Source organism: Carya illinoinensis, chromosome 4, assembly GCF_018687715.1.
Source record: "Carya illinoinensis cultivar Pawnee chromosome 4, C.illinoinensisPawnee_v1, whole genome shotgun sequence".
Lineage (NCBI taxonomy): Eukaryota > Viridiplantae > Streptophyta > Magnoliopsida > Fagales > Juglandaceae > Carya > Carya illinoinensis.
In genome coordinates, this window is record NC_056755.1 from 13,470,001 (window position 1) to 13,496,781 (window position 26,781).

Sequence of the window (26,781 nt, forward strand, 5' to 3'; positions counted from 1 at the left end):
AAATTAAAATCAAGATTACTTTGTATCGATATTGACGAAAAGAATAAGAATAAACAAATCCCCGGCAACAGCGCCAAAAACTTGATCGGTGCAAAACTGCAAGTGCACAGTATCGTAGTTTTATAGTAAAGTAATAAGTAGAGTATCGTCCTCAGGGATTGGTACCTTACTCTTGCCAAATACCAAAATTATACTAATCTCAATTTTATCTAGAGGAATCGCTAAGGTTTTTGTAGTTGCAAATAAACTTAGATCAACTCAAAGAGAAATAAGCAAAGAAAATAAAACTGACTTTCAAAGATCAAATTCAATGGGGAAGAAAACTTCTAGGAAATCGATTTCACCTAATTCTTCACTATGCTTTTCTCATCCAGCTAATTTAACTTAAACCTCTTTTGTCTATTAGCAAATCTCTAATTCGTCCAAAAGCCTCTTTCGATAGTCAATTAGAATTGACTCTTGGTTATCAATTCACACAAGAATATGCAAATTCAATAATCAAGAACGCAATAAGATCAATGATTTAATGACTACATAGGTTCATACAAGTCTTTCGATCTCTATACTTACCTATGCTGAAATATCCAAGATCTACCCTATGATTCCCTCTTTCGATAGCAAATCACAAGATTACTTATCATCTAATCAATGGCCAGTTAATTAGAAGCAATAAATTCAGAATAAATCAGATAAACAAAGAGAGAATTGCATTAAATTAGCATAGACAATCAAGCATAGTTCGGAAATAGGTTACATCGTTTTCCTAGAATGAAGAAAATTTAGCTCATGCTAGAAATGGAATTCAACATAAACGAATTCACCATAATTGTTCTGAGAAGATGGGAAGAAGAAAATAAACACTGAAAAATCCTCCTTGCAGCCTCAACTCGTCGTCAAAAGCTCAAGGGAACGATTCAACGCTTTTCTCTCGTCCGTGCTCGTGTATGATTCCAACGTACGTGCAATAATTGGAATTCCGTCTCCAAAACAAATGAATTGAATCCTTCTAGCTGTGTTTTTCTGTCCCAAGAAGTGTTCTCCAGTAAAAAACTTGCGGCTCTAGAGTGAAAAATGGCTTTTATATGGTCCCATAGCGGAAAACCTAAAATCTGTCAAAATACGATGTTCGCTCGAGCGGGGTGTCGAGCGCGCGTCGAGCGTTCGACTCTACCTGATTTCGCTCGAGCGTCCTATCGAGCGCACATCGAGCGTTCGACTCTGCCTGATTTCGCTCGAGCGGCTAATGTCTCCGCTCGAGCGATCTTTGATTTTCAGCAACCCGCTTGAGCTCCCTGTCGAGCGGCAGTCGAGCGTTTGAATCTGCCTGAATTCGCTCGAGCGGCCAAAAGCCTCCGCTCGAGCGAACTTGTAAAATCTGCAATATGAAATTTTGCAAGTCATCAAGCGCTATGTGTAATGGAGTTTTGTACGCAGAGAGCTTGTGGAGAGTCCCCTCCTTATATAAAGATCTATTTCCTTGGAGTGATTGAGTTTAACTTGTCTTATGAACCCTTTTCATTTTAAGAGTTTGAATTTCTTTCCTTTTAGGAGTTTAAGTCAACTTCTTCTTACTTATCTCTTCTCTGCCTTATCTCTTAACTTTATCTCTTTCTTTATTATTAGTGATAGGTTTTCAAAGGGCTTGACCTTGTCAATTTAGTCCCTAACACGTGGCATGCCACGTTGAAGTTGAGCCAGCAATTTCTTTGGTGACAAATTTCCTTGATTAAGGTTTCAGATTGATTATTGACAGAAGAACAATTCTTATCAGGTGAACATAAGACTTGTTTTTTCCCCTTTTCGCTTTTAGCTCAGAATCATTGATATAATCTTTTTGAAAGGAACTAACTCAGAGACTATAGATTTTCTACTTTTTCCAAACCATCATTCCTATTGATGACAATCAAATAAAAGCTTTATCCACGAGGCATATGATGAGACTTTAAATTCCAAAAAGTTTACAATGGCTTAGGGGATTACCCTTTACTCTAACCTGTAAGCAATAAGCCATGAGTTCATTTGATCAGTTTTCTGCTAGGAAAAGAAGCCCTTTGAATTGAATTTATCAATTCCTTCTTGTATTATTCCATTTCCACCATTAGAACAGGGTTTGGGCTTCGAAATTGATTTGCCCGTACTTATTACTTCGGCTTTGAAACTCAAGCTCATCTCCCTATAGCTGGATATGATAAATGATATTTACAGTTTTAGAATATGTAATCATCATGTATTCCTTTTAAAAAAAGTAGATAAATATGGAACCCACATGAAAAAATTATTTTTTTTAATGGTGAACCCTACTTTTTTTCGAAAGCAAGACTTGCGTATCCTATAAGTGTATGTAGCATTACTCAACTGATATATTTCCACTCATGGAGGTCGACGAAGAGTACTTCTACTCTTCATCTAAGATATTATTATCTCCAATCACGTTTATTGATGTAGCACATTTTAAGTGATCACATGTTGATAGATGTGATTAGAGATGATAATATATAGGATAAAAAAAAAAAAAAAAAAAAAAAAAAAAAAAAAAAAAAAAAAAAAAAAAAAAAAACAACATTTCTATTTGATAAAACGGTGAAATTGGCTCGAAAAAGATGATGTGTTAGATCACTCCAAAAAAATCCATCCATCATCATTGGTAAGATGGATGGCAGATATTCTCCAGTCACAATAGGCAAGTCATCATGTAGGCCATCTTCATTACGGTGCAAGTACATTTCATAGCCTTACATTCGTGTAAATGAAACTCCTATAATATTTAGGAGAAACTGGAATGAACAAGAAGCCACCTACCAATAGTACAAAGCCTAAAACAGTTAATATCATTTAACCTTTTGGAAGATATCTTCTTTCTCTCTTCTTCATAGCTCTAGCACCACAACTGCCAATGCAAAAAAAATAAATAAATATATAGACATAGATGAAAAGAGGCCTAGCCTTTTGTTTTCCTTTCTTGTTGGGAAAAAAAAGGAGGGAAAAGGGTCTTACATTCAGAGTCTGTGGTGATCCAATTTCCTTTTCTTGAAGTGATATGATCTTTGTCTTGAATTTGGGTTGGATTTGAGGAGGACGCCATAGAAATTGCTGAGTAGGTAGAGGAAACGGTGGGGCAGCTTTCCACATCCCAACAAAAACTGATCTTAGGAGAGTCACTGCTAAGTTGATCATCATCTGGAACTGATCTCAGGTTTCCACGATTTCGAAAGTGAAGAACCTGAAACATTTTTACTTTGCTTTTAGTCTAGGATCGGGCATAAGTCCAGAGATCCTTACAAAGGATGACAAAGGCTTTGGATCCTATTGAATTCTTAGTGAAAAATGTCATAGGTTTTGGATTCTACCATGAGTTAGGAATGAAAGAGCCTGATTTTCTAGTATCTACTTTTTTTTGTAAGAAAAAATCTATTTACAAGCCCAGTTATTGATACACTCAACATACCAATGACATTGAGCTTCCACATAAGCTATCACAAAAAAGTATTGTTGTTTTGAATTTCTTTTTTTTTTTAATGGTAATGAGTCTCATAACAAGTGGTGACTTGGAAGTAGTAGGATTTTATTGGTAATAGTAAATTTTACATGCATAACAATGATTCATGATCAAAGAAAATGTCCTAGACATTTCTCCAGGGAACTGAGTTTTGGATGAGACAAAGTGAGGCCAAATTTTAAAAACTGAACAAAGAAAAGGGTTTGTCTCGAATCATGAGGTTAATTAATTTACCTTTCGGCCAATGAATTTTCCTCCCTTCCCTGACTTTGCAGCAGCAGCCCATCTCAATAGCTCCTTCATTCTTGACATGGTTTTGGTTTTGTCCCCTTTAAGCCTGTCTTTCTTTTCTGACGAGCCACATTGGTCATTTGTGTTGGTTGACGTTGACAACGTGGTCTCGCTAATTGGCAAAACTTTATTTCCTGCATGAGTAGCAGTATCAGCCACCTTAAGGCTGATTCCAAAACCCCGAGCAATATCTTCTTTTTTCATCTTTGTTGAGCGGACTCGATGCTGCCTTCTGTTAATACTTCCAAGTCTTTTTAAATTGAGGGTGCCATGGAAGCAAGCCTTTGCAATATCTCTTCTGAATAAAATTTTAAATGGCTTCAAACTCTTGCTTATCAATCTACCACGCAGCCCACAATGCTTAAACAGAACTATATGTTTTGATTTAGCTTCATGATCTGGTAGGAAAAAGAAAAGGTAAATTAACCCTTTTAAATGTGCTTGATTAGTGCAGAATTTATAAAGGATCTGAAAGTCTTGGCTCACCATTAGTTGTTTCCTTCTTGTTGGAAGGACTAGAAGTGCTCTGCTTTGTTTGTTCATGTGTTACCTTAAAGAGCCATTGAAGAATCTGCTACAATTCACCGAAAGAGACTTTAGCTTTGGAGTGAATGCTACACAACAGACCATTTCGTAAAGAAAGTGCAAAGGATACCTGCATGTCTGAGTTTGATACTTACAGCCTCCTTTATAGTAGTACTGTGTATGTGAGTGTGTGTGTGTGTGTGTGTGAGAGAGAGAGAGAGAGAGAGAGAGAGAGAGAGAGAGAGAGAGAGAGAGAGAGAGAGAGAGAAGTGTAATTTTCTTGGTCAAATGGACAGCACAAAGAGATCTATCTGTGCTGTCTGCTTGCTAGAGATTCCTTGCTGGTCTTGAGGCCTTTTTGGAGAAGACAAAGGACATGGAACTGAATCTAAGGAAGATGGTGAGACAACCGGGCAGTGAGTGGGTGAGGGTTGGCTTGTGATTCTTTTGTAACATGGGGTTTAGAATTATATAAGGAGATGACCATGTGGTGGCAGTATTAAGCAAACTCGGGATTAATTAAAGACTCAAGATGTTCTTATCCTGGTGTCATGTTTCTTTGTCATACATTTGTATGTCCATGGTTCATCGATCCGGTCGGTCCCCATGTCATGGATCACGGTCTAGGATTTTACTTAACCCCCAGATTTACTTGAATGTTTTCTAGAGAAATCGAAGGCTCTTAAGACTTAGAATGGAGTGTATTTAGATGATAGGGAAATGCTATCGTTGTGAAGGTGATGGTCCTAATTGATATACAAGCATGTCTGTGGTGGAAACTCCTGAAACACTTAACCATTCAGATCATTAACTAATGAAGTCTTCATTAACATGATATACATTTGGACATCCACAATAACTATAAAATATCTTCACTGTTCATATGAACCCTCCCAAAATAATTGTGGTTAAAAAATATGGAATAACATTCACATGGCAAGACTCCTAGTTATAGACCTCACATGGTTTCTTTAATCATTGTGATTCACTTAGGATTTATATAATTGCAATAATTATAATATGGATACTAATGAAATTACATCTCGAGATTATTAACACAGATTCTCAAAACATCTGAGAAAGTCTAATTACTTTTTTTTTTTTTTTTTTGTAAGAGAACGGTATCCTAATTTTCAACTATTTAATTAGCTCTAACTACTCAAAATGCATGAGAAAACCTAAAATGAAAACAATTCAAATATGATCTTGTCTACAAAAACTGGTGTAGAATAAGCACATGATATGAACCAAAGAACGCAACGTACAAAAGGAGACTCCATGGATAATGCAGCTTATGCTGTTTTCAGAAGTACCGGTAATTTATTATAAGTCACCAAGCTTCCCTTTCATCCTATGCCAGCTAGGCAAACTCCATGTAGATTTAACAATGTTCGTTTCAAAATAATGATATGGATATAATTATTTTACAATCAATTTTACAACCAATTAGTAGAATGGCGTCATTTCATCAAGTTACTAATCCTCTTGAGTTTCTCATCTTATTTGAATTTCAAACTTTATATATATTCCTCATCGGTGGTAATTTGTGTTCGTTTCGTGTCACAAGTATTTGACTATATATGGGTCATCTTGATCCCGACCAGTTTAATCAAATAGGTTTAACTATACAAATAACGGGTGACACGACCCGATCCACACAACCAGTTTAATAATCAACTCTTATTGATGAACATGACCCATTTCATATAAGTGAATTGTGTATGCATCATTACCCTCCATTTTAAGGATAAAGTAGATGTTGTCTGTCTCCATCTCTGCATATCTATCAACATGGTTCAAATATTAATTATATAAGTTTAGCTTGAGCATGTGGGGGATGGGAAGGGGATATTTTAAGAGCATGGAGACCTAACCCAGAAGAGTCAAATTTTGTGGGTAAAGATAAGGACCTAATGCCCTCACATGGGGTAGAGCAATTAAACTAATATTCTCTGGACACCAAGAGCAAGAGGTCTGCTTTGTTGTGCATTATACACATGCGTGTGAGCTTATCTCACCTTTCCCCCTTATAGGATCTGATGAAAACCAAGTGAGCTGACGTGGTACTCTGCACTCCATTGCCGGTTTTTGAGAGAGAGAGAGAAGAGTGTGTCTGGCTGAACCGGTGGACGTGTCCCTTTGTCTTTTAAGATTTGGGGCCGGGAATATGTCTTACCTAATAAGACCAATGTTTGGATCTTGTGGCACTATTTTATCTGGTTTTGGGGTCTCTAGCTCGCTTGGTGGGAAGGCAATCCACGTTTGCTGTTTGTCTCTCATACATGCAAGCTAACACACCAATATTAAAATTATTCCAATTTTCGAAGAGCTAAATTCTATCTTATTTTCTTCTACTCAAATTATTTATTTGATTTATACACATTATTACAACGGTTGAACGAGCTTCATCTACATCTATTTAAATAAGACAGAAAAATAGATATATAAAATGATTTACATTAGAAAGAATTCTTAAACCAATACTCGTTGTATGGTTTGTGAATTCTCTCTCTAATTGTATTTTTGTCTTTTTCCCAAATTTTCTACAACAGCGATTTCTACCCTTGAGTTCCCTTTCTCGCCAATGCATCCATCCCCATTAACATCCCTATAAGCTACTTTTAGATTAGAATCTGGTATGAACCTTAAAGCAACTGCGTGTTTTGAAATTTAAAAATGTTGTAATGATGAGATGAAATGAAAATATTTTTTAATCCAAACAGTCTTTTTAAGACAAGTTTGAATGTAAGATGAGAAACAAAATTCTCATCTCATCATTATAACTATTCTAAATTTTCACAAAATATAATAAATATTTTAACTTTTCGAACCCCAATTTAACTTTTTTAAATCTCAAAATAATAATAATATTAAAAACTTCTATCTCAATCTCAAAATTCTCATCTTTTTATCAAAGGATAATTGCATATTTTCCCCTTATTCCAAATAATAAAAAATTAAACAGATATCATCCATTATCTTTTACATTTCTTGTAAATTTGTTGAAAGTTCTTTAAATATAAAATGGCGTGCCTGTTCATAGGAATATAAACTGATTCCGTGGGATGCATAACAGGTTACACTTGATAAACGGTAATGGCCATTAAAGAAAGGAATGTTCTGAAGAATTATATTACATTAACTTTACATTACCAGAATTACAATTGGGAATGAAAAAAACAAGAAATAATGAAAACAACTTCGACGGTAGATAATAATTCGAATGGAGATCCATCCAGACATAATTCATAACACAAATACAAAGTCCCTAGCAATAACAATGCATCAACTCCACTTCCACCTGCAATGGAAATAGCCAGGTGTGAATCGTGTTTAAGTCAGCCTTTAGCAATAGAATTGAAACTCTCTTTTCCACTTCATTTACAGAACTTGAGCTGAACTATAATCCCGCTCATGTTGAAGCCATCTCGGGATAGACTTTCTGCTGCTTCTTGACAGGGACCAACCTTACAAGTTTCTGAAATCATGGTTCTTAATCAGCAGGCATCACTGATACGATAATGGCAAATACACCAGTTGGGTCAGCCAAGCCAAATTGGAAAAGAACTCCAGTAAATAGCAATGAACTGGAAATGTACCATATATAATTATGCTTCAGGGTCGATCTTCATTGGACCTTGACCGTGCTAAGCGCCGGCGCCTTCTAGGAACTGGTGATGCATCTTCATCTAAAATTCGTAAAGCGTCTTCATCATTGTCATCATTACCATGCAAACCCAACAGGTTCTCGCCCCAAAGAAACCGCCGTTCGGATGAAGATCCTGCTGTGCGTCGATGCCTTGTCCAAGCCCTTGACCGGGCCCTAGGTTCCCCAACACTGTCCATTGAGCCAATCATCTGAAACAAAAACAGAGTAGTCCACCATGGGCCATTAGTGTCCCCTGCGCCACTTTGCCTTTCGCCTGCCAGTCGATCTCCATTTTCAATGATGTAGTCCCCAACCACAACAGCACCAGGCATAGCTGAACGAATAGCACTAACAATATCACCATACTCTCTCTGGTGCTCAAGATGTCTCCAGGCTTGTTCTCTAGATGGATCAATGTCGGAGGGTCGGGTTGTAGGGTGAACCCTTCTGGCATGTCGTCGCAATTCCTGGTAGTTACCAAAGAACGAGCACGATTCCCTGGAGCAACTTCGCTTCTTGAGGTTCAAATATTTCCTGGCCTCTTCCACAACTTCCCAGCCAAGTATGGTTCCTCGGCACAATGGGCATTGCAAGCTCAATTTTAATTCGGATGAGTTCTCCACACCTAAATCTTCAACCTCAACTCTTTCCTGAAAGGATTCAGAATCAACTGTTTCTAACATACCTTCTTGTATTTCTACAAATCTACTTGGTCCATCTCCTCCCGGTGCTCCAGCAGATATTATTGTGTCTCTTACATTTACATTGTGGTTTTCACTAGCCTCTCCTCCCGGTGATCCAGCAGATATTATTGTGTCTCTTACATTTACATTGTGGTTTTCACTAGCCTCATTTAAGTCAGTACTCAAAGCCATGTTCATATCAGAGGTATTACCAGGATTGTGTGAGTTTACAGGCAAAGAACTGGGTAAAGTTGGACTGTTCCTAGAGTTAGCCCTTAATTTTTTATAGCGGTCCAGGCAATTTGAATGCCTATAACTTGTATCGCAAATGTAAGACCTACAACCCTTATCATGTGAGCTGCACAGGAGGAGAACAGCATTATGTGGATGGTCCATGCAGATAGGACACAAAACTTCATCCAACTCTTTGTGAAGAGCACATATATCTGAATCACAATGCATTCTTCGTTTTACACCAGCCATCTTGTTTGCACTGTTGTAAACTACTCAAGCACATTTCATTGTCAGAAAACCAGAACTATCAAGCATACTTCTACATTGAATGAACAGAACTTAACACATTGTTGAAGGCAAAACTTGTCAGTGACACATCAATGCAACAGAGAAATTCTAATCTAAAATGAGATGAAAGCACATACATGTCAAACAGAAAAAAAAAATGATGGTAGACGGTTATGGGCGGCAAACCAAAATGACTAAAAGATATCACTCACATGGACCCTTCAGACTTCCAAAAAATAGGCAACAAAATCATACCGTCTTTTATCACATCATGATCAAGGTGGTTCTTTAATTAAATAAGCAGCAAAGTGAAAACATACACTTGTCCTCAATTTTTTCTTTTCTTCTTCTTAGGCATTCAAAAGTATGATACTAACCATAGACCACAATCACTGATTGCAAAAAGATGTTATCAACCAACTGGCTGACATATATATATATATATATATATATATATATTTTTTATAAGTAATAAACTTTATTGAAACGTATGAAACTAGGCTGAGCCCATGTACAGAAAACTGGCTGACATCCAATCAGCCTTCTCATAGAACAAATTTGTCAATATTATTGGAACCACCACGAAATCATCATATTGGCCTGTATACTTGTCCTCTAAATAACAAATGTGATACTTTTTTTCTCATCCAATTTCGACAGCATCCTCAAGACTCTCTGCATCCAGTTATATCCATCTTAAAATGCTGCAAACAACCCTTCTCAGCTAATCTTTCATCTACCAAATTCCTTCAGTTCACTTCTTAATTTCACAAAAACTATTCATAACATGATACAACTAAGTTTGAGTCCACCTCACCAAATCCAGAAAAGGAAATCACCAGCATCTTACTGGAAAACTAGCCTTGATGAGGTCCAACGTGCACAAGATCTAAAAGTAGGTGTTTCTGATAAAAAAACATAAAAAAAAAAAAAAAAAAAAAAAAAAAAAAAAAAAGGAATGTCCAACATCTTACCAGAAAACGTGCCTGAATAAGGGCAATGTGCATGTACAAGAGCAGAATGAGTTGGCTACTGAAACTAAACAACTTCAAAATAATTTAATCCACTAATTATGATGGATAAAAAGTGTTTTGACCACAATATCAAACTTCTAACTGAATGAATAGTCTCTGTGCACACAGTTTTCCAATGCTCACTGAGTTTTTTTTTTTTTTTTTTGCCTAAGTTATTTAATTTTATGACTGGCACGGAGGGGCACAACCCTAGTACACAGAAGGTATACAAAGGGATACATCCAACTAGTAAGAAGAAAAAAATAATGGAAAACTTTGAAATCTAGAAAATTAAGGAGTAGGGAGCTGGTGTGAGCGGCCATTGAAGCATAGAGGGTGCTGAATACTATGGTTTTTTAACTCTCTTGCCATCCTCTCAGTCTTAAAATATCAGGGCATTACATTCTCGCCAAATGCACTACATTAAGCATAGAGGAACCATCCTCCAAACTTCTGAATTCTGACTTCCACTAGGGCTCTGTCTGCTTGCCAACAACTCCACTACTTGTCAAGGCATGACCCACTAAAACCTAAACCTACTAATTCCTTTAATTTTAAACCAAAGCCTCCTAATATATGAATTTCTAACCATTGATGCAATGGATCTCCCAAAGAAGACATTAACTCCCGAAACCTTACCCCGGCAGATTAGGATGAACACAACTCTAACAAAAGAATAGATAACTATGAAAGCCACAAAGACAATCAAAAGACAAAGTGATGTTGTGTTGTGAGAGGAATAAACACTGCTGAACCATACATAGCAGGGAAAAAAACAAGAAGGCTGCCAATAAAACACAAATTTGTGTAATGTGACAGTAATTAGTGAATGAGATGAGGCAGAAACTTACACGAGAGAAAAAAAACATATTCAATTGCGTATAGACTCACCAAGAGTAGTAGTTGCTCTAAATATTTTCCTAATCAAGGCCTCTGAATCTCTACTTGTTTTTCCAGTTGCAAAATACAGATCTTTACGTCACTTTACATCCTAAATAATAAGCATACACTATGCAATGCTCCAGACTGTGTTCTAAATAATGCAGTGCAATAGTACTACAGAACTCGAAGCACAAGGTCTTGAATAATTGAGTATGGACTGCTTCTCGAGCCACCAGGTCACCAATAATTAGTAAAAGCTGCAATTGTACGCAAACAAAAGTGACAGTCACATACTTGGATTCCAATCAACTATTTTATCAAAAACCACACGGTAGATGACATGATTGTAAAAAAGAAAACTCATTTTAATTATAAAACGAAACAGTGTCTACTTTAAAATATAACATGCAAAGGAAACTCATTTTAAAGAAAAAAGAAACAGCTCAAGGAAATGCAGCTCCAGTTAAGACTGATCCTAAACTCAAGGGGCTATATTCTCATCAACTGGTTAGAATTTAATATAGTAGTGAGGACAACACCAGTTTAGAAAACCCTGCAGTTCAAAAAATTGCGTAAATTCACATTATCGTTGTGAAATTATTTCATGGCATCCAAAACTGACTTCCTTAAGAATCATATACCATATGCTATCATTTACCAAATGTAGCATTTGAGAAATGCATTGCCATCCCAGAGGGAAACTAATTTAAAGAAACTTCAACACTTCTTTTTTTATATAAGTAATTGAGCATTTAAAAAAAAAAAAAAAACATTTTGGACAAGTACTTGAGAATTCTATTGAAGGATATAATAAACAGAAATTCAAGAGAGATCCGATTTAAATATAACAAAGCAGCCAGCATTTATAGCCAATTACTGGTTAAGGTTCATGGAATTTATGGAGCTTCACTGGAAAATGAGACACTTCTTACAAACATTAGCATAATGTTTTAAGTATAAGAAGAGATTATAAGCATGCAGTAGGCATTATCTAAAAATAGTCATGATTATAAAATGAGAACAATAGTCATTATCTAAAAAACCAATCATCTCTATGCTACTGTAGTTTTGATAGGTTCTTTGCTACTATCTGAGATTCCAAATGTACATTAGATTTTATTCACACACATCTGCAATAATAGAAAATTGCAAAAGATAAATTGTCAACAAGATACCCGTCAGTTTTCAGTTCGGAACAAATACACGAATTGAAATCCAGTAGATGGCAAATCAAGACACTTATTAACATGAAAAACGATATTCACAAACCTTTTAATCATCATCCCGTCATGTGACTCATGTGACAATAAAAAGGCTTATGAATAACATTCCTCGATTAAAAAAATAAATAATTTTGATCACTAATAAACCATAGGCTTGTAACAGGTTAAAGCTTAGAGAGGGTGTTGCAAGAGCGCCCAAAAATTCTCCTTTCATTTCCATGAAGAGATTCAAAACCTATGTAAAACCCTAAATCATATCCAAGTCAAATCCCTTCCCACAAGTTGAAACCTCTACCAAACTCTAACCCTAACTCAAACGCGCCCAATTTTCACAAATCTTTCTGCATATAAAAAACTAGAAAATGAAAATAACAAACGCACCATAAACAAATTACCGATCCGACAAAGATCGTGTTGAATCAGAATCAATCAGGACAATTAATTAAACAAAAACATTAAATTCAATCAAGATCTGAGGGCGAGGATTTACGAAATAATTGATTTTTTCCGTCACCGGATTCGATGAGATTGCGGGAGGACTTCGTCAGAAAAATTAGAAAAAAAAAAGCTTCAAGAAGGGAAAAATTTGTGCTTATGATAACGCTACCAGTTATATAGGCAATACTCAAGATCCAAATGCCACATTTCTTTGCTTTTTTTTTTTTTTTCCTTTTTGTTGCGCGTGCGAGAAAAAGACGAATGGACCCCTGCAGGCGGCAGAAGTGTTAAATTTTAACAGGCCGTTTTGAAGGTGGAGAACCGGTGGCCGCAAGATTTTCTTTATTTACACGTGGCGTGCATCGGATAGGTTTAAGACCTTCTACTTAAATATCATTAGCATGTACGGACCGGGAGACTCTTGTATTTTTACACGATTAATGTGATTAAAAATTAATCTAGCTATATATAATAAAAAAATTCTACTCATTATTTATACACTACATATATATTTTTATTTTTTTAATTTTTTTAATAAGTATACATGATGAGTAGAAAATTTCTTATATAATATTAATTAAAAACTTTATGTAAAGTTATTTTTACTTATTTTTTATACACTCTATTAATGTAGATGTCTGTATCATTCTTTTAATATAAAATAATTTTTTTAATCAATTACATTAATAAAATATATAAAAAAATATATAAAAATAATTATATATAATAGAACTGAATATTAATTAAATGATAATTATTATAAAATTATAACGATAATAATAATAATAATAATAAATAGATGTCTTTAGGGCAAATTGATGTATAATATTCATGTTGGCGTGCCCTGTAGGGTATTTTGGTTTTTATATCACTGTCTTATGGGGATTTTGACTTTGTATCATGTGAAAACAATTCTTAGGCAATTAAACAAGAGCATTTATAATTCATAAATGGGAACTGCAACGCAGGTACAGGTAATTTTATTTTTAAAATTTTTTAAAATTATTAAAATATCTTTACTAAAACAATATTTTTTCTTCTTTAATAAAAGATCTACATATACAGCCTCTACTTAAAGACTGTAAATAAAATTTCCCATTAAATAAAATATAAATACGAATTTTTCTTATAAAAAACTAAATAAGATTTTTCTCATCCGTTACATTCATTTTTTAATGAAAGATGTACAGTGAAAAATTTGAATAAAATCTTGACTAATCTAAAAGGAAATTCTATCAATTCGATGAATCCAAGAATATGAAATGGGACTTTCAAAGTCATAAATAACTAAGAATTCCTAAGATATTAAATCGAATTGAAAACATGAATGCCTTTGTAACATAAGTTTTTTAATTGTTTAAATATATTTTGACATGGGGTTAAAACACGGAACCATCCACACCAATTTATTAATAGCAAGGTTGGAGTATAAGCCTGAGAATTGTTTTCACATGATACAAAGTAACACCAATTGTTTTGGTGTTATTAATAGTAAGGCCTCCCAAAAGAGAATAAATGCGTCCAAAGGTTTTTTAGAGGCCAAATCAAAATTGGCTCTAGAGTACAAAGGCAAAATGGAGCTTGGTCGTAGAGGCGTAACTGGTTTGATTTTAGACAAAATATAAGACCGAATCAATAACACTAGTTTTGTATTTTTTTAAAATCGATTACACACTGATTATCTCTCTAAATCGATACTTCCGATTTTATCGGTTCTAGTCCGATTCAGTCAATTTTTCGGTTTTAATATATTAAGTATATTAATATTATTAATGTATTTATCAAAAGAAATATGTTGAGAATTTATTAGGTAATAAAATATATTTTATATTTAAAACATATGATCAAATAAATATTCATATCAAAGATTAAAATGTTATGTTATAAATTATAATATATTATTTCATGCATAATTATATATTATATAAAAATTATATATAATATAAAATATATTTTATATAATATTAAAAAATAATAAAATATATATCATATGTGAATCGGTCTGATCAAGTCCAATTTGGTGTTGGAAAACGTAAAACTGATTCCAGACCAGATTTGACTGATTTTTAAAATGAAGGAACCGATTCTAAACCAAACCTGTCGAAAGCCGGATCGGGCCGATTTTTCCATTTTATGATTTATTTTTACACCCTTACTTGGCCACAAGACCGATTGTAACATTTAGGTTCTAAATTAGGACTTAGAATTATTATTATTATTATTATTATTAAGATCTGTTTTCATATAGTAATTTGATTTGATTTGATTTCTTCCACTGTCTATTCCTCATATATCCCTCTAATTGATTTCCCAAATTTGACTAGTTTCTTAATTGGAAACCTATTCACATGTCAAAAACCTTCCCATAAATCCTCTCTTTTTCCTTACAATATTCCCTTTAGCAAACCCACAATACCCTTGCAGTCAGAACCTTCCTGCAGTAAAATCAAACCTTCTCTTGCACATATCAAACCACCATAGCCTTGCTTCCAACAAACCAAACACCCACTTGTTAGAAACAGCCACAGAAACTACCAACCCAGCACCTAAGGTAGACAGGCAACCTTTCCTGTCTCGGTTAGCCTCTAAACCCCTTTTTCTGTCGTTCTCACTCCACCGTGAATAATAGAACAGCTATGCATTGTTGCTAAGCCCACTGTCAACCATAGAGGAAGTTGGAACACCTCTTGATAGCCCTAGAAACTATCGGCTAGTCACCCTCCATTAGTTTCACACTTTTCTAAACTTCGTCGTTGCCTCCAAAGGAAGTCATCGTGACTCTTGGCCAACTACTAGCTCACCACACCTCTCCTCCTTTGGTGAGTCCAAGATCCCTCTCTGATGTGCGATGTGCTGTCTCCCTTGTAATGAGCTACAAAGTAGGATTCAAGAAGCAGCACTAATAGGTAAGTAGTATGATCATACCTTTATGTGTGTTGTAAGTATTTAGTTTTTGCATTAAAAATGTGATGTTTACCTATGCTACGCTACGAGCTAATTCAAGGTTAGCCCATTTCCATGAACCTCGATGAATTACTATGATATGCTTGTGAATGAGACTATGTATGCTAAGCTAATATGGATTATTGTTAGAATGGATGATATATTATAAAAATCACACATATGCCATGTAATGTTCATGTAACATTTAGATCTTATTATGCCATGTCTATGCTATGCTATGTTGTGTTAGACTCATGTTGATATGCCATGTTTAATGTTATGCCATGCACAAAAATATGTCATGCTATGTATGTAACAGCCCGCTAGAAATTCAATTGTGAAATTTCTATTAACTTTAGGAACCTCGTGAAGACCCCATAAGTTTTCACTAATCCATTAATCGTATAGGTTTTTGTCTAACTACATAGTTAGTGTTATTATTTACTATGGTATCAGAAGTGTGTTTTTGATTATTAGAGATAGTTAGAAGTGTCAAAATGTATTATGGTTTGTGCCATTAGACTCAGAGGGTTATTTAAGGTCTTATGGCGCAATAACATTTTTTTCATATTTTCAGACAAAACGTCTGTTCAAAACTGTAGATATTATTGGATAAAAATATCTTAAACTAATTTTGTAGATATTATTAGATAAAAATATTTTAAGCTAATTTTGTGGATATTATTGGGTAAAAGTATCTTGAATTGATTTTTGTAGATATTATTAGGTAAGAGAGTCCTACACTCCACTCTCACTCCGGGTAAGAGAATCCTACACTTAACTCTCACTTCATGTAAGAGAGTCCTACACTTAACTCTCACTCCAGTCTCATCTCTTCCATATTTCATCCATAAGTATCTCCAGCCACCTCTCCCCATGAAATTATTTTCATTTATACTTTCCATTAAAAGAATATCAAACACTCTCTTTCTGACAGCTTTTAGGAGTTCTTTTGCATGCCCATTTCGAAACTTTTTTAAGTGTTTTATCATAAAGTTTCCTTCATATAAGTTGTTCCTTTTTTAGTCTAATTTACGTGAATATCTTATTTGTCTCATTTGAAGATTATTTGGTCAGTCAAATATTATGTAAAATATAGAAAGGTCATTCTGGAAGATAAACTGGAGAATATGTTATAGTTTGGAGTTTTTGACCAAGCTAATGGATATATATTGGTCCGAAATTTTTATGGAGTATTTTTAACATGTATATATGACTATTGGTTGAGGATTTTTGCATGATTAAAGGTTTTGATGAAATATTTTCTTAGATTTAGAAACTGGAAGAGGAAAAACAGTTTTTGTTTTGAGAAAGTTTAACTCTTTGGTGGTCTAAACCTATTCCAATGACTTTGATAATTTTATTGGAGGATCCTAAGCATCTTATATACATGTTATATTATTATTTTGAAGATATTTGATATTAGTTTCAAAGATATGAAATTTTATGCAAAAAGATATTCAGATAAGCCAAAGTGTGGATGTTCTTGGCTAAATTTATATTTTAGTTAATTTTTAACCATGTGATCTTGAATTAGAAGCTTATATATGTTTTAGTATATCTTTTTAAACCATGTGATGATTTGGTTTGAAGATCACATATTTATAAGTCATGGATCAAAAGGTTGATCAAAACAAGTTGGAAACAAAAATCAATAGAAATAGCATATGGAAATTTCGGCCCTATGGAATTTTAATAGTTGTGATTAGTTTTAAATTTTTCTAAATTGATATTTGAATTGAGGATAAAATTTACATGATGCATGTAAATTTTGGTGACTTTTGGAGTTAGTATGCAAAATCCTTAAGTTATGGGTAAAACGGTCATTTTCTTACGTGCAGAGAATAAAATGGAAATTTTACTCTTTAAATTAGTATTTTCTATATTTTAATTTATTAGTAATTTAGTGCTAATTTTTAGAATCACTAATTACAGTTCATCGTGATCGCAATTAAAGTTTTATAAGAAACTCGAAGATCGAGGTAAGTTAGCTTTTAACTTACTAGCAGTCTACTGTGTATGTGTGCTAAGTAAAAAAACTACAGTGTATGTATGTGTGTTATCATATATGTCATGCCATGCCAAGTTATCACGTAATTGTCTATTATACAGAATTTATTCTGTCATCAATTTTTATCTGTTACATAATATATTCTGTCATGTATTACTGTACCTTACAAGTACGTCATGCTAAGTATACCATCTATTACATGTATGTCAAGTCATGTAATATTTACTGTTGCAAGTATGTCATGTTAAATATGTTGTCTATTATATGTTATGTCATATTACGAAATGTTTCTATCTCAAGTTGGTCATGTATTTCAAGTTATGTTCAAGTCACGTTATATTACGTCAAGGCTTCAGTCATTTCGTATTCCAGTCACGTTTCATCTTGATTACTTATGTATGAGGTCACAGCAATTGTGACACATACACTACGTGAGACACAGCAATTGTGACACGTAGAATACATGGGGTCATAATAACTGTGGAGTATGTATTTACACGTAGAATACATGGAGCCACAACAACTGTGGAGTATGTATTTTTCATGTTAAGTCAAGTTTGTGTAGAATACATGGGGCCACAACAACTGTGGAGTATGTATTTTTCATGTTAAGTCAAGTTTGTGTAGAATACATGGGGCCACAACAACTGTGGAGTATGTATTTACACGTAGAATACATGGGGCCACAACAACTATGAAGTATGTATTTTTCATGTTAAGTCAAGTTTGTGTAGAATACATGGGGCCACAACAACTGTGGAGTATGTATTTACACGTAAAATACATGGGACCATAACAACTGTGGAATATGTATTTTTCATGTTAAGTCAAGTTTCAGATCAAGTTCATGTCAAGTCAAGTTCAGTTCATGTTTCAATTTAAATTATGTCAGTTATGCTATGTTGCACGCAAAGTTATGCTTTAATTACTTATGAATTTGATTATGCATTTATGTTTTTACTGTCATCCATGCATCATTAGCTTGTGTGGAAGTTTTTTGTTAACTTACTGACATTTGTAATCAAATCTCACTTTGGTAGTCCCAACTACCATTTCCCCCGAATGGTAGATCTTGTTACAGGACCTGAAGGAGAATCAGGAGTTGATCAACTAGACACAGTTGACTAAGCGACGGTGTGACGTCAATGTTAATATAGTAGTTAACGTAAATTACTACTTGTACAATGGAATTGCATCTCTAGTACTTTTTAGATCATAACCATTTTAAACTAGTGTTGTAATCTGTTCAATGGGTCTTTATGTATGAAGTATGTTTTAAGTATTTGGAATATTTTCAATTTGGTGCATAGTATTGCTAAAGAAAAAAAATTATCCGCTGTGAATATTGCATAATGTTAGATGCATGTTAGGAACATTACATCTTATATGTCATGAACGGGGGCAGGTAACCTTGTGTTGCATGTGTCGACGTTTCAAATGTCCGTCCGATCCCAAACAGAATTTGGGGGCGTCACAATGTACATTCATGAAGTCAACATATTCACATGCATTATGAAAGTTAGTAAGAAAACACATGAATGACAAGCAATTTTTAAGATTGGCCTTATGTTATGAGTGGATGTGTAAGCCATAAACTCAAGTGTGGTCCACCACATGTAAGTTATGCTGTTTTAAAGTGACACGGATCCAAGCATATTTCACCATAGATTATGATATGTGGTGCCACGGACTCAAGCGTGATTTACCATATATTATGTGATAACATGGAACCAAGTGTATTTAACTACATGTTATGATACGTTAGACGGTGCCACAGACCCAAGCGTAGTTCATCCTATGTTATGATATGTTATATATGGTCAATGATAATTGGACCAATGCACACATGTTATGATGTCCACTAAGTAAGTGAAAGACAAAATAAATAAGTTATGTACGAATGATAGGAAATGCATGGAGTCAGTCATTCATGCATTCACGTTACATGTATTACCATGATTATGTTTGATTACGCTTATATTACTAATAAATGATCTATATGTAATGTGTATGTGTGTGTGAGATGATGTAGGTAAGTTTTCAAAATTAAACCTAATGTTAAACTAAGTTAAGTTTATAGTATGGTGTACTATTACTGAATTTTTTGACTCAGTTATTGTTTCTCTATTTTATATTTTAATGCCTCAGATGATGATTTCGTGGGTACAAAGCAAGAGCGCTAGAAATAGAATAAATTTTCAGAGACTTAGTGTATGATTTAGACATTAAAGTAGAGTTTGTATCACATAGAACTAGTTTATATCATTTCTTTTATGTTTCAGCTTTTATGTTATGAGAGACGTTTTTCTATGAGATTGAATTTCTTTACCTGGGCATTATGTTATGAATGTACATAACATTCTTGACCCATGTAAAGGGGCATTACACCCACACACTGAGCAAGTACTAAAAATAATCTTATGGATCCTACAAACATAAAAAATTTGGTCATAAAATGGTGCTGTGTGAGGGAAAGAAGATTCAAAACACGAACATTTTGCAACTTCCTTTTTTTTTTGGAACTAAAACATTGCCATTCATTAGAATATTTTGCAACCTTAAATGCACCATTTGGTCCTAGCATTCATTCCTTGATCGTATCTTTGAGGTTGATCCAAAACCTTGTCGATCACTTGAGATTTCTAATTATTTCAAGTACTCTATTATTTATAAATAATGTTTTAATCTATTTTTTTTATAAATAATGTTAATTAAATATCATGTATTTTTCATAAATTTTTATATTTTTTACTAGCTTATTTTAGAATATAAAAAAGCATCGACAGTTGCACACTACAAATATCAATATTGTTGTTCTCGCTCGCTATTGTCAAAAAGAAAGTTTTCCTACACATGCCAAAGGCCCAGAGCACACTTTCAAACATGAAAGGCTAATCTCGAGTCTTCTAGTCCTGCCACCGACATCTTACTTGTGAGATATGTGGCACCAGGCAGTTGAGAAAGAACTTTAAGCGACACCAACAAACACATGAATCCGCAGGTTCATTGGAGAGAATCAAATGTAATTACAAGGGTTGTCTTCAAACTTTTTCAAATGTAAGCTGCTACACCATTGAGATTTTCCATTATAAGTTTATTTTCTAGCTTTTGAATTAATAGATACAAATAATTATATGGCTTTTTATTGATTTTTTTTCTCGCATATTTTTATATTTGCAGAAATCAAATCTCCGTCAGCACATGAAGGTTGTCCACCTTGAACTTAACAATAGTGCTACATACCCCCGGGTGTAACCCTGTCGTGGCCTCGCACGTCAGCCGGTAATTAAAAAAAAAAAACTCGAAGAGAAAACTCGGGAGGGAGGGGGGGAAGCAATTTTCAGCTAATTTTGAAGAGAAAACTCGAAGGAGCCCAAAACCGGAACCTCCCACCTCGCCGACGAGCTGTAACAGGTGACCATTTACCATTTACCAGCTTCTTTCCTTTGCATCTGTGGGTAAGAGACGGGTCGATTCTGGTGAACAAGGAGGAGACGCAGGATCCATAAACCGGAACCTCCCAACGTTGCCGATGAGCTGTAACAGGTGACCTTTTACCAGCTTCTATCATCTGCATCTGTGGATAAGAGATGCGTGTGATTTTGGGATGAAAAAGGATGAGAACTACGCAAGGAGGAAACTGGGTTTAACTGCGCAAGAGATCTCACCAAGGCTTTAACTGGGACGGAACCAGAGAGCTCGCCAAGGCTTTAGCTGGGTTTTTTTTTTTACACATTCATCTACATTTGTGGGTAAGAGAACGATTTTGGCACTGAGTTTGTGTATGAACATTTGATTTGTGTTGTTGCTTTGTGAATGTCGTTTGCTGTCTTTGTTTTCGTTAAATATTTTGTGGTTGTTTTTGTTTGTATTTCCTATTGCTTAGTACTCCTATTGATAAGGCAAGACAGCGTGAAATGTGTTCATTTAGGCAGAAGATCGGCTAGTTCATTAGCATGCACAATCTGATCTTTAGAGAGAATCCAACTGATTGTGAAGTTATCATGTTGTGCTTTCTGTAATGTTATTTTCGGACAGACCACATTTGTTTTTCGGCTAAACCCGAATGGTTTTATCAAAATTCTAGCGGTACATGCAAGGCAAACTTTTATTTTTTATTCTTGGCTGAATCCAAGGGAAACATAGCTCTGAAAGTATGCCTTTACCTTGTAGAAATTCATTTTTTATTATTGAAAAACTCACCTGTTTTGTAAACTAGGGAATAAAGAAAATAACAAATAAAATTAGAGAGAATCTAGTACCGATGCATGTTGTGTTGGATGCTTTGTTTAGAGTTTAATTTCATCGTCTCTAAAGTTTCAATATGTATTAGAATTTAATTTGTAAGTTCTGGTTTTTGTTAATATTTTAAGAGTGGCTCTACAGGCTACAGCCACCAACTCGGGCCAATGTGTAAGAAAGTTTTCATTTTTCTTTGTTTTTCATGTATTTTTAAAATACTCTTAAATATTTTTTTTAAATTCACAATATTAATAAAAAATACTTAATCACTAGGGGTATATATATATGTAAAATCATATGTCGATAGAAATGCTCGGGACCATTATCAGGATCCCAATCATTTCTCTTGTTCTTATTATTGGTGCACTCAAATGAAGATCTTCAACTCACTAGAAAATGAAAATAACAACTAAATAGAAAAAGGAAAAATAAAAATAAAAGAAAAAAAGTGTTTCTAAGTTTGGATTCAGAGATGAGATCAATGAGATTGTCAGTTGTTAGTACTTATGTTGAATTACTTAATTGGTGCCAGTTCTATTATATTTTTCCAGCAGGGAAAACGAGAAAAATCAGCCAACTCCGCAGACATTATCTACCTCAAATCCCCTATCCGAGGTATGTATGTTATATAATTGAAAAAATCGATTACATTGGTACTCTTGGTATTTTTTTTCCAAAATACATCAATAACATTTATCTAATAACATGTTAGGCCATACCATCAAGTAGTCAAAACATTCCAAATTATATGCCCGATTACTTTGGAGCAATGCCTACGAGGTCACCAACCTTTCTACTATATCTGGTTGGTAACCAATATCCAATCAACATACAGGTAGTGATAACTGATTGATCTGGATTTATTCATAATAAGTTGGCTTATTTGCAACTATCAAAAGAATAAGATATTGGTTGCAACATTTTTATATGATATCCTTTTATAATTTGTTGTAGAATACTGGTTACTCATTTCAACAGTTCATGGAACAGCCGACTCCTTTCAGCAATACAAGCTCAGCCACGAGCAAAATAGTTGGTTCAGAGCTGGATAATAAAACTGATGGTGAGGAATCTGAAGCGCCATGTGCATCTCTTATAGTTGATGAGTGTACTGAGGATAGACCAAATCTTACGGAATGTAATAATACTAGTGGCAAGACATCTCAGAATGTCGAAGTGGTTGATGATGAGGCGATTGAGGAGTCAAAGTCGAGAATGAAGTTTAATTCCCTTGAAGAGCTATTAAGTTATTATAAGGAGTATGATAAAAAATGCAGATTTGGGGTGATGACAAAACGGACTGATAGGGATGAAGATAACTCTGTTAGATATGTCACTCTTTGTTATGCCCGTGGTGGGAAAGCCCGGAATCGCACGTTGAATGTTGCCAACCCACGTCCGACAGAAAAGATGGAATGTAAGGCAAGATGGAGTGCTTCGGTTGACGATAGTACATAATATCCATAACCATGGCCTCAGTCCGAAAAAATCCCGGTTCTTTCGATGTAATAAAAAAGTTAGTGATGCCGTAAAAAGGGTTCTAGAGACAAATGATATGGCTAGCATTCGAGCGAATAAGAGTTACGGATCTCTCGTTGTTGGTGTGGGTGGGTTCGAGAATCTCCCATTTTTGAAAAAGGACTGTCGTAATTATATTGACAAATCAAGACATCTACGACTTGGCGCAAGTGGTGCCAGAGCACTTCGACAGTATTTTTTAAGGATGCAATACAAAAATCCTGGGTTCTTTTATATGATGGATATAGATGATGACGGAAGGTTAAAGAACGTCTTTTGGGCAGACCCCCGTAGTAGAGCAGCGTACCAATATTTTGGTGACGTGGTCACATTTGACACCACATACCTAACGAATCGATATGGGATGCCATTTGCACCATTTGTTGGTGTAAACCACCATGGACAGTCAATTTTGTTGGGAGCAGGGTTGATTTCTAGCGAGGATATTGAGACGTTTGTGTGGTTATTTGAGACATGGTTGCAATGCATGGATGGTAACACTCCGAAATCTATTATCATTGATCAAGATAGGGCGATGAAAAATGCAATCAGGATTGTCTTTCCAAATACCCGGCACAGATTTTGTCTTTGGCACATACTGAAGAAAGTTCCGGAGAAGCTTGGCTCATATGGTTCCTACAAAACTGGGATGAAAAATGCATTAATGAAATGTGTATATGATAGCTAGCATGTAGATGAGTTTGAAAAATGTTGGGATGAGTTGCTTACCACTTACAACTTGCATGAGAATGTGTGGTTGCATAGCTTATACGTTGAGCGTGAACATTGGGTGCTGGCATTTTTGAAGGATTGTTTTTGGGCTGGAATGAGTACCACGCAGCGAAGCGAGAGCATGAATGCATTTTTGACGGTTATGTACATTCTAGGACAAACTTAAAGGAGTTTGTAGACCAATTTGATAACGTGTTGAAAAAAAAAATTGAGAATGAAAATCTCGCGAACTTCCATTCATTTAATGTCACAATCTCCTGCATATCTAGATCTCTGATTGAAAAGAGGTTCCAAGAGTTGTACACGATTGCTAAGTTCAAGGAAGCTCAGCAACAAGTGAACGGTATCATTGATTTGAATCCAAAGTTACATAATTATGTTGGTGCCGTAAAGACATATATGGTTGACGATGAAGTTTGTTTGGAAGAGTTTACTAAGTTGATTAAATACTTTGTGGAGTTTAGTGAGATTGATGCAGTTGCAAAGTGCTCATGTGGATTATTTGAGATGAGGGGAATATTGTGTCAGCACATTTTGGCCGTATTCAGGTGTAACGATATCAAATATTTGCCGAAGGTGTACATTTTAGATCGATAGAGGAAGGATATTAAAAGGTGATACACTTTAATTAAAAGTAGCTACGATGAAGGGGAACAACGGCCAGATTCTAATAGATATTCAAGTCTTTTAAGTATATGTTATCAGATGATTACCCATACAGTGGGTTTGAGTAAGCATACTGAGGATGCGATGACTAAATTAGAGGCAATGATTGAGCTTTATCGTGCCAATGAAGAACCACCATCGATGACTCAAATTGGTTCCAATGTTGATAGTACGGCAAATGCCACTACGATCGGTGGGACTGGGGAAGTACACAGCTCACGTGTGGTTAAAGGAAAATGCAGACCTCCATCTCTGAGGAGAGCATCCAAGATGAAGATAGACATGCGGAAAGCGAAAGTAAAGACAAAGAAAGCACCAGCAAAGGGGAAGCGTAAAGAGGTGCATATATATATTATTGAGTTTAGAATTTATTTTATAAATGAATTAAAAGATGTAATGTATTTTTATTTGTTTCGACATTTTTAGCGAGAAGGAGTACACACCCGAGTCACGGAAAGAGAAAATACGCCTATTGTGGAAGTATGCAGGAATTTATTTGGCACTTCTAAGCTTGATGTGTCTAACATGCAGGTATGTTAATTAGTATAAGTATATCGAGGATACCAATTATTTAGTTTAATTTGATGAGTTTGTGTGTCAACAGCCAATGGCAGAGAGAGAAAGCACGGCTTCAGCTCTTTTTGAAACCCAACCACAAGAAATAGTGCTGCAGAGTCAAAAAAGCGTAAGTGATCCTGCCTCATTTTCGAGTTTGTGAAGTATTCTCTATTACAAAAATAAAATATTTTCTGTTTAATATTTACAGATGCAAGTTGGGTTGGATGGATCACAACCTTTGCAATAATGGGTTCCCAATTAAATCCAATTTGGAAACATTTATCACGGATTGGAGCGAATTTAAGTGTATTTGAGCATTTCATTTGGGTTTGTCAAGTATTTGTTGGAAAATATGCATGTATTTGAGATGAATTTATCTTGGGATTAAGTGTTCATGTTGGTGTAAATTATTTGGGATATTGTGAACTTGGAAATTCTGCTGGTGTATTTGAGCATTTGGGATATTGTGAAATATTTGTAGTTGTATAATAGGCATGCATTTAATTTTTTAAGTGTTCATGCCCAGAAATTATTTGGGATATTGTGAATTTGGAAGTTTAGTTGGTGTATTTCGGTTTGTGACCAATTTGTTGGAAAGTATGCAGGTATTTGAGCAGAACGTTACGTTGGAATGAATTATTAGTGCTTGGAGATTTAGTGATTCAGATTGTGAAGTTGGAAACTAAAATCAGGTGTATTTGAGTATCTAGCTGGATTGGTGCATTAGAAGTTATCTTTTGGGTTCATATGGGTTGTAATTGTGCAAATAATTGAACGCATCCATGTAAGGCAAAGATTTTTGGGTTCACCAGCATAGTGGTTACGTAATGGTTGCCTGCCAAAGTGTCCCTGAAGCGTTAAATGCTAAGTTCTAAATGTCATTTTGCCTTCAGAAAATAATACCAGAAAAAAGCAAGGATTAAAATCCTACTTCTGAAACCATCTATTACTCATGCTAACAAGTTCCAAAATGCATAGACATCAGTTTCTTGTGAAGCGTTGGTGCTTCCAATTCCACCAAATAACTACAAACATAGCACTAGTAACTAAAATCCCAAATTGAGCCAATACTAGAAAATAATAGAAATGTACAACACTATTTGAGCTAACAATGAACTAAGAACTACAAATCCCAAATTACTAATATAACACTAGGTAACATGCATGTACACAGGCAAAACAACAATAAATCCGAAGTAGGGAAGCTAAACGCCTTATTTTAGCTTCTTGTGCTGCATGCACCAACTCCTTTTGCATATCCTCGTCGATTTTCTTGGTTAGTACGATCTCCACTCTCTCAAGGCGATCCACTATCTTACGCAGCTCCATCTCTCTCTTATCGAGATGCTCGAGTATTTTCTCAACCTCTTTCTCTTTCTTTAACAGTTT

General features: G+C 34.9%; 3 protein-coding genes across 6 annotated transcripts; 1 reads left to right on the forward strand and 2 right to left on the reverse strand.

Annotated features, from left to right (window-relative positions):
- Positions 1–2,546: 2,546 nt before the first annotated feature.
- Positions 2,547–4,900, reverse strand: LOC122307773. 2 transcript variants are annotated; one of them, XM_043120862.1, is made up of 5 exons: positions 4,443–4,900; positions 4,274–4,361; positions 3,731–4,185; positions 2,995–3,220; positions 2,547–2,887 (listed from the first exon to the last, which is right to left on the reverse strand). In XM_043120862.1, exons 1-5 carry the CDS (start codon positions 4,446–4,448, stop codon positions 2,868–2,870), a joined length of 795 nt encoding a protein of 264 aa, XP_042976796.1. In that variant the 5' UTR covers positions 4,449–4,900; the 3' UTR covers positions 2,547–2,867. The 2 variants fall into 2 exon arrangements, with proteins under 2 accessions (XP_042976796.1, XP_042976797.1); XM_043120863.1 differs by having other exon boundaries at positions 4,274–4,358; positions 4,443–4,899.
- A 2,495-nt stretch (positions 4,901–7,395) lies between these two features.
- Positions 7,396–12,932, reverse strand: LOC122307287. Of its 3 annotated transcripts, none has more exons than XM_043120060.1 (3): positions 12,775–12,932; positions 11,071–11,318; positions 7,396–9,147 (listed from the first exon to the last, which is right to left on the reverse strand). In XM_043120060.1, the coding sequence occupies exon 3, from the start codon at positions 9,125–9,127 to the stop codon at positions 7,928–7,930; it is 1,200 nt and encodes a 399-aa protein (XP_042975994.1). In that variant the 5' UTR covers positions 9,128–9,147; positions 11,071–11,318; positions 12,775–12,932; the 3' UTR covers positions 7,396–7,927. The 3 variants fall into 3 exon arrangements, with proteins under 3 accessions (XP_042975994.1, XP_042975995.1, XP_042975993.1); XM_043120061.1 differs by having other exon boundaries at positions 7,396–7,790; positions 7,912–11,318; XM_043120059.1 differs by having other exon boundaries at positions 7,396–7,822; positions 7,912–11,318.
- A 10,541-nt stretch (positions 12,933–23,473) lies between these two features.
- On the forward strand, positions 23,474–25,552 carry LOC122306259 (protein FAR-RED ELONGATED HYPOCOTYL 3-like). The gene is made up of 5 exons (XM_043118692.1): positions 23,474–24,068; positions 24,245–24,744; positions 24,874–25,173; positions 25,261–25,365; positions 25,439–25,552. The coding sequence occupies exons 1-5, from the start codon at positions 23,474–23,476 to the stop codon at positions 25,550–25,552; spliced, it is 1,614 nt and encodes a 537-aa protein (XP_042974626.1).
- The last annotated feature ends 1,229 nt before the right edge of the window (positions 25,553–26,781 follow it).

Excerpts from the sequence above, each read along its gene's own strand:
- LOC122307773 (XM_043120862.1), bottom strand. Across the intron at positions 4,186-4,273 it reads CAAGAAGGAAACAACTAATG|ATCATGAAGCTAAATCAAAA; the intron begins GTGAGCCAAGAC and ends TTTTCCTACCAG. Across the intron at positions 3,221-3,730 it reads GAAAATTCATTGGCCGAAAG|GTTCTTCACTTTCGAAATCG; the intron begins GTAAATTAATTA and ends AAAATGTTTCAG.
- LOC122307287 (XM_043120060.1), bottom strand. The coding sequence starts at position 9,127 with ATGGCTGGTGTAAAACGAAGAATGCATTGTGATTCAGATATATGTGCT.
- LOC122306259 (XM_043118692.1), top strand. The coding sequence starts at position 23,474 with ATGGCTAGCATTCGAGCGAATAAGAGTTACGGATCTCTCGTTGTTGGT. Across the intron at positions 24,745-24,873 it reads ATATCAAATATTTGCCGAAG|ATGATTACCCATACAGTGGG; the intron begins GTGTACATTTTA and ends ATATGTTATCAG. Across the intron at positions 25,366-25,438 it reads TTGATGTGTCTAACATGCAG|CCAATGGCAGAGAGAGAAAG; the intron begins GTATGTTAATTA and ends GTGTGTCAACAG.